The 12,039-nt window shown below is 40.0% G+C and overlaps 1 protein-coding gene across 5 annotated transcripts in view; it reads left to right on the forward strand.

Annotated features, from left to right (window-relative positions):
• The window catches only part of BBX (BBX high mobility group box domain containing), a 134,660-nt gene that overhangs the window by 80,804 nt on the left and 41,817 nt on the right, over positions 1-12,039 (forward strand). For all 5 annotated transcript variants that reach the window (XM_053936270.1, XM_053936269.1, XM_053936267.1 and 2 more), the window contains 2 exons: positions 4,615-4,813; positions 10,200-10,267. In XM_053936270.1, coding sequence (XP_053792245.1) covers positions 4,615-4,813; positions 10,200-10,267 — 267 coding nt within the window. The remainder of the gene's footprint in view (positions 1-4,614; positions 4,814-10,199; positions 10,268-12,039) is intronic.

Here is a 12,039-nt window from a genome sequence, read left to right on the forward strand (position 1 = left end):
TCACCTGTAAGTAGGCTTACTGCTGAGACTGTCAAAAAGAGGTCAGTGTCAACTGTAGTGAGAACCAGCTGTTGATATTTCCCTTTTTCCTAAAGAGAATTTATTTAAAAATCAAGAAGGTGAGTGCCTTTGAAAGAAGATAAAAATACCATTGTACCAATGGTCTTCTGTTTGAGTGCCTATATAAGCTCACTGAGATTTAAGATACAGTGAGTAGCTTTTCAGTGTCCTTTGACTTCCATATTTCACTGCACAGGCTGTAGCCACTGTCCTGGCAGGACACACATCTCCCAGGGAGCCCTCTATCATATCTGTTCTCCCTACAAAGTGTCTTGTATACCGTGAGCATCCAAACCACTTCTGCAGAGATACATGTGGGCCTTACAGAAGTGGTCCCTCCTGCAGTGGCTACAGTCCCTGCTCTTCTACAGTCTCTAGAATGTTTCTTTACTACTCATTGCTATAGTTCCCAAAATCATTTAGATTAGATCATGTGCCATGCAAGAAGCTTTCAGTTTCTTGCCGGCTTACTACTAGCAGTGATATTACCTCAGCAGCATGCACATAAAGGCACTTATATATTTACTTACTTATGTCTAGCTGTGTGCAAGATGTATCATTTTGGAAGATAGTGAGGCACCCAAACTTTTTGCTGGCTGGAATTATGAGAAGTTTCCTAGTAGATGGACATCTGTCCTTGACTCCCTGAGAGGCTCATCAGGTCTTTAGTTCATTCAGGCACTGTGGAAAATCCCACAGTCTGCACCTTGGGGTACCTAAATTATCTGGAAAAACTGGCTCCACACTCCCTCTATTTTCCGTCTTGTGGTTTATGGTCTCTTGTAGCAACAGCTGCCCTGGAGACCTGGTGCTACACCTGCAGAGCTTGATGTCTGCTTTTGCTGGTGTTACTTCATGCGTAGGCTTTCTATTTCTACCCTGCAGACTTCCTAGACCAGCTTAAATTTGAAAGTTTCACTGTCTAGGATATAAGCCCAGTAGTTGATACATACTCAGAAAGGAACCAGAAGTGTTGCTCTATGTTTCAGCATTTTCCTTCACTGAGGGAAATTCATCTGGCCACTCATAAATATGCACCAGCATTTTTATTCAGTAATAAGGGTAGTGTTCTTCTGTTAACTCTTACAGGACTTCTTGGGAGTGTTCAGCTGCCTTAGAAAGTATCTGGTGAGATTGTTATTGTTTAAGCCCTATTCCCTTGCTAGAAGACACTTCATTTTTAAATATGTCTTTGCGTCAGCAAGATCCAGGCAGTCAGGATTGTTTCCTATCGGGAGCAGCCTGATAAATGTGATTAGACATTGGAGTGGACTGCCCCAGAAGGTGGTGGAGGCACCAACCCTGAAGGTGTTAAACAAAAGACTGGACATGGCTCTGAGTGCCATGGTGTAGTTGGCAAGGCGTGTTGGTCCGTGGGCTGAACTCAGTGATCTCAGAGGTCTTTTCCAACCTCACTGATGGTGTGATTCTGCTGCCGTTCAGTGGCTAAGCTGAACACTTCTCCCTGCTGGTCCTTGGCCAGTGGTGTTTTGGGTCCAGTCAGCCAGACTGGGAGCTTGCTGACCTTGTGGTGCCACTGCTTTGGCAGCTCCTCAGGGTAGGAGGGACAAATGTCCTGGCTTGCTGGCTGGAGTTTGCCAAGTCCACTGGCTGATGTATGGACTGTAAAATGTGTAATGCGAACTCTGCATCCTTCAGGAGTGAAAAATTGAGTGCTGTTATTTTCTCGGGAATTTTTTTAATGTTAGGTGTTGTTAGGTCTCTGAGATTCATGTGACATTTAATAGCATACATTTAAAATTAAACACGTGCTAACAGCTAGCCTGAGGTGTAGCTGAAATCCACTTGTGAGCTCCTGTTCCTACTGCAAATAGAGGAAGTAAATCTTTTTTTATTTGGTGATGAAAGCAACTTGTGGAGTTTTAACCTCAGTTCTGAAGTGGTACCAGTCCTGCTACATAACACAACATTCTCCAGGCTTTCACAAAACAGAAATAAGGCATCAAACCAATCCCACAAACACATCTTGTTCTATTTCTTACCTGAAACTTCAGAACATGACTCTGCTGGGCAGTCCCTGCCATTTGTTGTGGAAAGCAAGGTGGTGTCTTTTCATTCCAGGTTAGGTACTTATGTTTGGGTTGGGTTTTTGTGGTTTTTCTTTGGTTGGTTTGGTTTGCTTGTGTTTTGGGGTTTTTAAAATCAATTTTAGACATATGCTTAGACTGGCTGTGTTAAGTGCTTTACTGCATAATTGGTGAAAGAGAGGAAAGCAATAGATTACATTATTGTCTTAGACCTTTTCTTGTTACTGTGTAACTCATTTAAGTTATCTTCTCATGACCCAGTAAACAAAATCTATTTGTCTGTTTTAGGCCTTGGTCTAGTAATCACAAAAGTCAATACTGAAAAGGTTTTAAGATTTGGATCAGGCCCCTGTATGAATTTATATAAAGTCCTTCTTGGACATTGTTTAACTTCTTAAATTTTCTCTTTTTTTATCTTATGTATTGAAACTGAACCGTTCCAATGAGTTCTTCTCCCTCAGTTTGCTCCCTTGCCTTCAGAAACTGCAGTTAATGTTCACTTCTTGGCTTTGCAGAGAGAAAAAAAAAAAAAAGACATTACTAGACCAGCTCACTTGAATTGCTCTTGTTGAAAACTGATTAAAAGCTTATTGCAGCCTCGTCCTAGTTCTCATTTGATGGGCAGCCTGTCGGCTTGTCAAATTACTCAATAGAATAATTCAATTACTCAAAGCAGCATTGCTGATATGAAGAGCTTATGTAGCTCACTGCTAGCAACTCTGCGCTTTTCACTCTGCAGGCTGGAAACATGATTTGTGAGTGGGCTGTGGCTTTAACCATGGAAGGCAAAGCTGCTTCATCGTGTATTTCCTTTCCTCCTCTTCCCTTACCCTCCCCTTCCTATCCCTTCCCTCCACTAGGCTATTTTTGTGGTGTACTGAGCTCCCAAAGCAAACTGAAGGAAAGGGAAAAGGAGTGAGGTGAGCAGTGTCGCAGTCCGTACTTTGCAGATTTAATACATACACCCTATTCAGAAAATACAGCATGTATGTGGGTCAGTGATCCCTGCAGACTTTTATTATTTTTAGCCATTTCTATAAATACAGGACTTCCCACAGCAGGGTTCACGCAGTGCTGTGTTTCTTGTAAACCGAAATGTTTTTATCTGTGTTACGGTCTGGAGGTAGCAAGTGCCAGCTCAAAGGTGAAGACAGAAATGAAAGAAAGCACTGCACGTGCAGTGGTGACCCTGCCACAAGGCAGACTGTTGAGCTGGGAAAACACTGTAGTGGCTCTAGCAGAGGGCAAGGCTTTCAGTGCTATTTCTGTATTTGATGCCCAAGGGATGTTTTTTCCTCTCTATGTTTCTGTGCATGCATGTGCGTGAAATATAGGTGCTTCTCTGTGCTATGAGTGGGACTGATGGCAGCAATGTGGGTGGGAATGTGTAATCACAGAACAAACTTCCTGCATCTGCCCTGCCATGTGCTTCCAAGCACAAAGTCGGTCTTTTGGTCATGTGCTGCCCCTGAGAGCTACCCAGTCGTGAAGGGGTGTTGGGTTCCTTCTCCCTGCAGTGAGCACTGGTACTGGCTGGGCAGGCTCCCACAGCAGCAAGTGCTGTACACCCCTATCAGTTGTTAGGCAAACATCTGCAGCTGGAATGTGTGGCATGTTCCTCTGATTTGCCAGTTCTCAACCTTGCATAGCAACACATGTAAAATACTGAAATGCTGTCTTTCTGTTACTGTTAACATTCAAAAATCTTGGTTTAATGTGGGCAGTAAAATTCTTGGAAGACGTTGGGGTTTTGTTTTGTGAATAAAATAGATCCTTTCCCCCACCCCTCAAACTGTGGGATCCAGACCCTTTCCCCCACTGCCCGTGTGTAGTTTGGCTTCCTTTGTTTTGCTGCCTCATACCAAAAACACAGCAAACAAGTGAGATGTGTGCTGGGTGCTCAAGGGCAAAGAATGTTTTAAATGGTCACAGTTTGTTTTATGCAGCCATACAGCATGGTACATTTTGGAAGGAACACTGGGATGATGTTATCACAAGATACTGAATATGACGTTATACTGGTTGCAGTTTGTTTTCGGTGCCTGGTTTAGGAAAGCATATACTCAAATATTCTAAAATACAGAACTACTAGAGAAGAATGAGTGCAAGTTAAGGCATCATGCTGCATTTATTGCTAAATGAGTGTTTGTTTTTAATTCAAACTAGAAAGTAAACCTGCAAAGAATTCAAGTATCTGTTTCTCACAGCATAAGCATACAAGCACTGGGGAGCAGTTTGCAGGATCAGAACTTCAGCCTGCTCGGGGTAATAGACCCTCAGGAGAGGAAAGAGAAAACCCACGTTTTTAGATACACCTCTCTTTATCTTAATACTTCTTCTTAGCATATTGTGTTGGTGGTTGGACTCTAAGCATGTGATTAAACTGTTAAAAAATCAAGATATTTAAGGATTGGTTACTGTATTAAATCTTCTTACATGCAGTGTGCTCTGGTTGCCCTGTGTAGAGAATAATGTCATGATTGATAATTTCTGTTTTCTTTTCTAGTACAAGGATGCATTTATGAAAGCAAACCCAGGGTACAAGTGGTGTCCCACAGCCAACAAACCTGTGAAAACCCAGGCATCCAGTGTTACAAACAGGAAAAAGCTATGGGCTATTGCATCAGACTCTGCAAAAGACTTACCAAGCCCAAGGAAAGTAACCAAAAGTGAAGAAATGCCACAACTTAACTTTGGGATGGCAGGTGAGATATCCATCCATGGTACTCAGCTGTAGCTCTGGGGATGTGGTATTGAAACTGAATTGGGATACCTGTTTTCTTTATTGCACATGATACTGTAGTGTCCCAGATTAAGTTGCCAAAACTGTAGTTAAACCTCTGTGTAACAGTTTTCTAAGATTTTCCATAGTGCATTATTTATTTTCAAGAGTCAATTCCAGATATGAGGCATCCTAACTCTTACCTCCTGTAGGGCCCAGATTTGATTGATTTTTCAATTCCAGCTTATGTGCTGTTAGAGACCTCCATTCTCTGGTTAAAAAAGGAAAGTGCTGATTGTGTGCATTCTATTTCTCTGTCATAGAATGCTGTACTCTTTTAAGTAATTTACTATTTGCAAAAATAATTTATGGGTGTCTCAAGTTGGATATGCTAATCTTGTAGATTAATGTGCCAGTGGGGCTAACACTTTTGTATTTTCATCAAGAGAAGTATAATTTAATTTCACTTAAATGTGCTCTTTTACCCATTGTATCTTCGAGGATCAAATTCTAAACTTCTAAACATTTGAAAAAAAAAAAGTGAAGTATAGGTGGAGTGCCTGAACTGGTGAAAAGTAGATAATCTCTTGCTGATATCCATAAATAGCAGAACTGTTATAATCATGACCTTGAAATACAGGGACATTAATGTTAAATACTGGCAGCTTGAGAACCTAGCAGTCAAGGGGAAAAAAATCCCTGCCATTGTTTTTCTCTTTTGATTTCCTTGTTTTTGTTTTTTTTTTTTTGTGTGTGTGTTTTGCAGGTTTTTTGTTTGTTTGTTTTGTCTTTTGCTTGTTTAAAGTTTCAGATGCATCAGTAGTTACAAAATTAGAAACTTTGTCATATCCTGCCTGGTTTATGACAGGTGTTTAGCAGATTGAACTTCTCTGCTTAGAGAGATTGTGAGCTGGAGAGTAGAAAATGGTTTTATGGAACAAGGGTAAAAGAATGAAAAGGGTTAAAGAGGCATGTATACCTTAGTATAGTGGCATGAAAATTCCTATAATGAAATTTCTTCTGGCTCTTAAGGAACTGAAATGTGATCAAAATAAAAGTGTTTCATGTTTCATAGTTCTTTTATATGGGACAGCATTTCCAAAAATCACAAGCCCCTTCAGACTATTCTGCTTTTGCTTTTAGAAGAGTCATTTCTATGCTCCTTAAATATTTAGTGACTTAACACAAAAAACAAGTAAGAAGCCTTAATCTGCCTCTCATCCATCCCCCAGTACTCCTGCTAGGCTATCCTAATGTCAAGTTTTTGAGCACAAAGGTCTTGAATCAACACCTGTCAGAGTAGGGGACAGAGAAATTAAGAAATAATTAGAAACTAATCCATTGTTCTATCTATAGAGCCATTCATATCTGAAGAAAGTCCTTTAGTGCTACCTGTGATTGTTTTTTTTTTCCTGCAGGCTGAGTCAATGAGCATAGTAATTCATAAGGATCTTGCTCCAGTCCTCATGCCAGTGAAGGCTGGCAATATCTTGGGTATAAGAATACCTTATAAAATAAAGACCGCTTCTGACAGAGATGTTAGCAGCATCCACATGATGACAAGTGTGCCATGCCAAATGGATTCCTGCTTTGTCAACTATATACCAGTTCTTGCTAAATATGTTTATTGTGCTCGTCTCTGCTTGACTTCACATGATAGTTCAATTCTCACTCTTCTACCCAGTACAATCTCTTAAAAATCCAGTCTGTGTACTAGCTGATGAACTGAAATGTAGCTGAAGCACCTCAAAAACCTTTTACCTTTGAAATACCACTGATTCACTTGTATCTGCAAGGCAGGAAATTTCCTCAGGATAGGGTTTATACGAGTCTAGAATCATGCCAGGAAAATTGTTTCATTTGTTGGTCATTGCTAATCATGTGTTGATTGCTTTTTGTGTTTTACATTTTACTTTGGAAAATCTAATATGTAGAGAGTAAGATCTCACTTCATTTTTCAAAGTCCCACACAGGCTGTTTCTGTCCTTTTTTGGCTTTACAAGAATAACCATGCCAGATTTAAGTCTGTTATGCTGACCTACCATTATGTGGAGGTGTGGCACCAGCATTGGGCTTCCGACCTGCAGACCCACTAGTGGTGTCTTTGTCATCCAGCCTGTAAGCTGTAATTGAGCATGTTTTTCTTATACAGCTCACCTTTGTAGGGTGTAGGGCAAAGAACACTGTTGTTTGAAAAAGCTTTGCCATACAAATATGTGAGATTCCCAGTACTTCCATATTTTTGCTTCAGAAGAAAACCATCCATGCCAAAATGCTTTTTAGTGAGGCAAAGGCTGGAAGAAAGGCACTTCTGGAGTAGGCTATATCCCTATAGAAACACAGTTTCTGTTTTTTAGAAAGAAGCTCAATTATGCACCCAGGTAAAGTTGGTTGAAGTTGGTTCCTGCTAGCCTTCTTCCTGCTTAGTACTTCCTCAGTTTGTTGTTTCCTCTGACAGAGAAATGGCTAAGATGAACAAGCCAGCCTGCTGAGTCTGTAACCAGCCCAGTACTAACAAAGTATGTCATTCCCAAACAGAGATGGTTTTAAGTTTCATCAATATTAAAAGCTGTTGAGAAAGTCACGAATGGCCTGCCGTTCTGCAAGTCAAATGTGTGCTATTTTCTCACTACTGTTGATTTAAGAATAAATTCTGTAAAATACCCCTTAAAATTATTCTTCATACCAGTAAGCTCCTAGTGCCAGAAGAGAAACATTGTTGTGCTGAGAAGGCACTACAAGCATATGGCAGTGTTTGGATATGTACATTTTGTCTTCCCTTAGGTGAAGTTATTTTGTAATTGGAAACCTTAGTAGAAGGATTTTTGTTTTTCTCGTGAGCAGACATCTAAGCACCAACCCTCTGCTACAGCTGCAGCATAAATGTTGAAGTTGTTTAAGCATCACATTAAACTTTTATTTCCAATTCATCTGACATTTTTTCCTTCCTCCTAATTTTTATATTTAAATAAACAGTTTAAGTATTTGCTTACTTGGGGAGAAAAACACTAAACCACACTTCTATCTTTGTTCTGTTATGATAAGCTACTTAATTGAAAGGCAGAAAGCCAAAACTACCAAGAAGATATTTAAAATACAGGCAAGAATTTTACAGTCTTAAACTGGGTGTTCTTGAGATGGCCAAAACTGGGGAGGGGGAAAAGGACCAAGAGGTAATGAAAATAAAGCAAAAAAGAGCAGCTGGGAGTCATCAGGGTGATGCAGGCATGCGAAAGTGCTATACTGCAGTTTGTTAGGCAAAGTGTTTTCAGGACCTCCCCTCATCTGATATGGTTGCATTGCTGGTCATCCATATAGAAGGAGGATGAACTGCACCTTGGATAACTGCAGAGGATAGCTATAGGAATTGCTGAAATTATGGGAGATGGATGTGCTCGATGACATTGGGAGATCTTGAATTGTTTAGACCAAGAAAACAAGTGGAAGAAGAGTAGGAAAAGTCCTGTAAATGCTGAAAAGGGAGATACCATTTAGGGAAACAGTTACTAATCTTAGAGATGCGAGTACCAGAAAAACATGTACTACCTGGCCCTGAGTATATTTAAGCTAAAACCTGGAAGAAAGCCATTAATGCTTAGAAGATCTAAATCCTGCAAAAATCTTCCAAAGGGAGTAAAGAAAGCAGAAAGCAACCAGCCAAGGCCTTACTGTTTAATATGGGGCTCAGTAAGTTTATGGAGGGCCTGGAGATCTCTTCCAGTCTCTCCTTCCTCCAAATCAGCTGCCTGCTCAGGCATTATCTTTCAAGATATGTGTTCACTTTTCACTTCCTAATTGCTCTGATGTTCTCTGGTTTGAAGGACTGAATGGTTTCTGATCAACTGCTTGGATGGCAAAAAGTGCTGTTGCTAACAGGATCACTTCACTTACGAATTGTGTTTAGATACTTACTGGCCCTTCACATTTTCTGTGTCTCTTACTGTTGCTACATCCTACACTTCTGGTAGTGTCTTGTCTCTTCATTGAAGTGTGATTTTTTTTTTTCCTTTTTTATTTAAAAAGGCAAACTTCTTCAAAAAAATGAAAACCTCCAAAACACTTGCATTCTATGTGTTTATTGTGGTGAAGGAAAAGGTTAATTCCAGTTGAATATTGGGTTTGAAGCTAGGTGCTATTTAGGATGCCTGTTAAGTACTATTTAATAATCTGCCACTCTTCTATCCATGGGGTAGTGAACAAGCCTGGTTTATTTACATTGTTTTCTTCTGTTTCTATTTAATGCCCTTCTAAAAGACTATTGGAAAAATTTACCTTGAGAATGTCAGTGAGAGATGCTGTGTGCAGGAAAACTTTGGACAGCATCTGTGGTACTAAATTAAACAGCATTGATGAGTATTCCCATGAATTGGACCATGATCATCTGTAGTCCTAAACTGTTTGGAGGTTTACAGGTACAGGCTTGGCCCATGTCAGCTGAAAGCATCAAAAATTCCACTCACATTATGGCTGTTGTATGAGACATTTGGCTGCTGTCAGTCTCCCTGTCTCTACGTGACAGTGTTAAATCAGGTGCCTGCATTGCTCCCAAGGCATTCTACTAAAATCAGAAAATTAGTCTTCATAGTGATGAAGAGCAACCACTGTTCTGACTGGAAAAGCTACTCCATGAGTAATGCAGTGTCAGAGTTTATTGCTTTCACTTCTTGTCATTTTCTGAGCTCCTGAGGTGTAGGAAGGCTAGAGGGGAAAAGCTGTCAGTATCAAATACTTGGAGAAAGAACATTTATCTCTCCATTTCACATTCCTCAATTATGTATTGTATTGACAGGACAACAAGTAGGCAGGCAGCTTGCCTGGCCAGTGCTTGTGCTGTTCTGGCTTCGTGCTTCAGAGCTGTCAGGCTGGCACTTTTCACCACCAAATACAGCTCTAAATTACAGACAAATGAAAATAGAAATTTTGCTTCAGAGCTTGATCATGTTGTTTTGTTCCATCCCTTTATTTGATCAGTTGCCAAGGAAGGAACTGCTCCCTTGGTAAGAGCATCCACCGACTTATAAACCTGTGCATTATTAGAGCATCTTTGTGTATATTTATATGTGAGATCATTACAGTTGCTGTTTTAAAGATACTCATCTCTGTAGTGCATAAAACCTTTGGCAGTAGAATTATAAATCCATGCAATGGGGTGTTAAGCACACAAATCCAATTAAATCCTTCAAACAACTTTGAAAGCCTTCCCAGAGGGTACAGAAATGGTTATTTGTGATTCTCTTGAACTGCCTTTTATGGCAGCTTGCTGAGAGTGTCTGTGACAAACAGTCTTCTGGGGCTTTAGTGGTGCAAGTGGTAGGTTTTTTAAACAAGCAAATGAATCAACTTAAGACTTCATTTTACTCTTTTAACAGATCCTACACAAATGGGAGGCCTTAGTATGCTGCTTCTAGCAGGGGAACATGCACTTACTGCACATGAGGTAAGGAACTCTCTTCTCTCCCTTACCATGAACTCTTAAGTTTAAAGAGCTTGTAAGAGGAATATTTGACCAGTGAGGAATAAAAGTTAGGGCACATCTCAGGTAACTTCAGCTGGGAATGAAATGTGTGTCTTGTATCCCAGCTGTGAATGTAGGTTGAGCACAGTTCAGTATTAACTCTGCTGATACTTTAGCACAAGTCAAGCCTGCCCTATAAAGAGACATTGTCACAGGTAAAAGGGTTGTGTTAACTAACAGGTGGTTTGCAAGCTTTTCTGGGCAAGGATTCTATATGCTTGTGCAATGTCTGACACAACTGTGGCCTCGACACTAACAGATAAATAAACAAGTAATTTCCTACAAAGTCAGCATCATTGTATATACATTCTGAAACCCAGAAAGTGCTAACAGGTAATTGAAGTGTTGCAATCTGCTCCTATTCACTAAATCCTTACGTCTAAAAAGAAGTTTGTAGTTCAGTTGCCATCACAAATGTGTTTTTACATTTTTACAAAAGAGTCTAGTAAGTGTTTTTGCATATCTCCAGTAGTGCAGAGATCTCTGGTCTTTCTTTAGACTGATTAATAATATCATCTGGTTTTTAGGCCAACTTTGAAAATTGTTCAAAAGGTGGCTTATTTGTTGGGTATAGTAAGTAGTCACTGCCATAAATCTCTAGCTCTAGGAAAGAGCTCTCTTTTGTTGTTTGTTTTATTGGGAGGAAAAGTAATAATTAACTTAATCTATATGTGTAGTTCATTTGAGATTTATTGCTCCTGTACTGCCAGGACTCTTCAATGCTTTGCACACCAGTTTAGCCATGGAAGTTTTGTGCTGTGTGGGTACTGGCCTTCTGTGCTGCAGCATGAAAAATAAGAAACATTCAAGCCAAGTTGACAAAGAAGTGAAAAGAAATACATTATTTTGTGCTAAAATTACACTGTCCTTCTCAAACTTGTAATCTCTCAGCTTGGAGCATAGAAGCTGCTTTTAATATGCTGTTAGGTTTAAATGTGAGGGAAGGTATATTGTAGTCACAGATACTGCATTCCTTTAAAAAAGGTCTTTGTTATGACCTTGAGAGCTGAGGTGTCTTAATTCTATAAGAGCCTCAGTAGTATAATTTCAGATGGCAGTGTAGGAATAAAATCCACATGTAGATTTAGAGTCAAATCAAGAAGCATGTTGTGTGATTGTTTTGATGCATGAAAGTTCTTTTAATCAGAGCTTTCTTATTCTGAGCAAAAGACACGCTTCCTGTGTGCCTCAATAAATCCTGGTTTTTTTTGATAGAAGCATGCAGTACTGCTTGTGATGAAATATTCACTTTATGTATAAACTGCACTTTACTCTCCTGGGCCTGTGGTCTTCTTTTGAAACCTGGCCCTCTACATCAAAGAAGCAAGCTGTGTAATCTGCTTTCCCCAAAAAATTAGAGCAAAATAGTTGTCATAGATACAGCCTAGACAAAACTAGTTGGCGGATTGTTAGAATTGTGATGGGCCATAGTCTAGCCCATACTTACTAATGAGTTACCATATTTTAATTGTCCGACCCTATCTGACAAGTGTTTAAGGGACAGAGCACTCTCCCAGGAAACTGCACATCTCTGATTCTTTTTGAGGGTCCCCTTTATGAAATACCTCCTCCAGATCGATTGGGGTGATTGATATTCTTAAAGAGACCCAAATGAGCAAAGTCCTCCTCATTGTGTGTTTGCAGGAGTTAAGTCCCCAGCTGTGTGTCCAGGTGCTGAGAGACTTTCTCCATTT

The sequence above is a fragment of the Vidua chalybeata genome, chromosome 2 (genome assembly GCF_026979565.1).
Source record: "Vidua chalybeata isolate OUT-0048 chromosome 2, bVidCha1 merged haplotype, whole genome shotgun sequence".
Classification (NCBI taxonomy): Eukaryota; Metazoa; Chordata; class Aves; order Passeriformes; family Viduidae; genus Vidua; species Vidua chalybeata.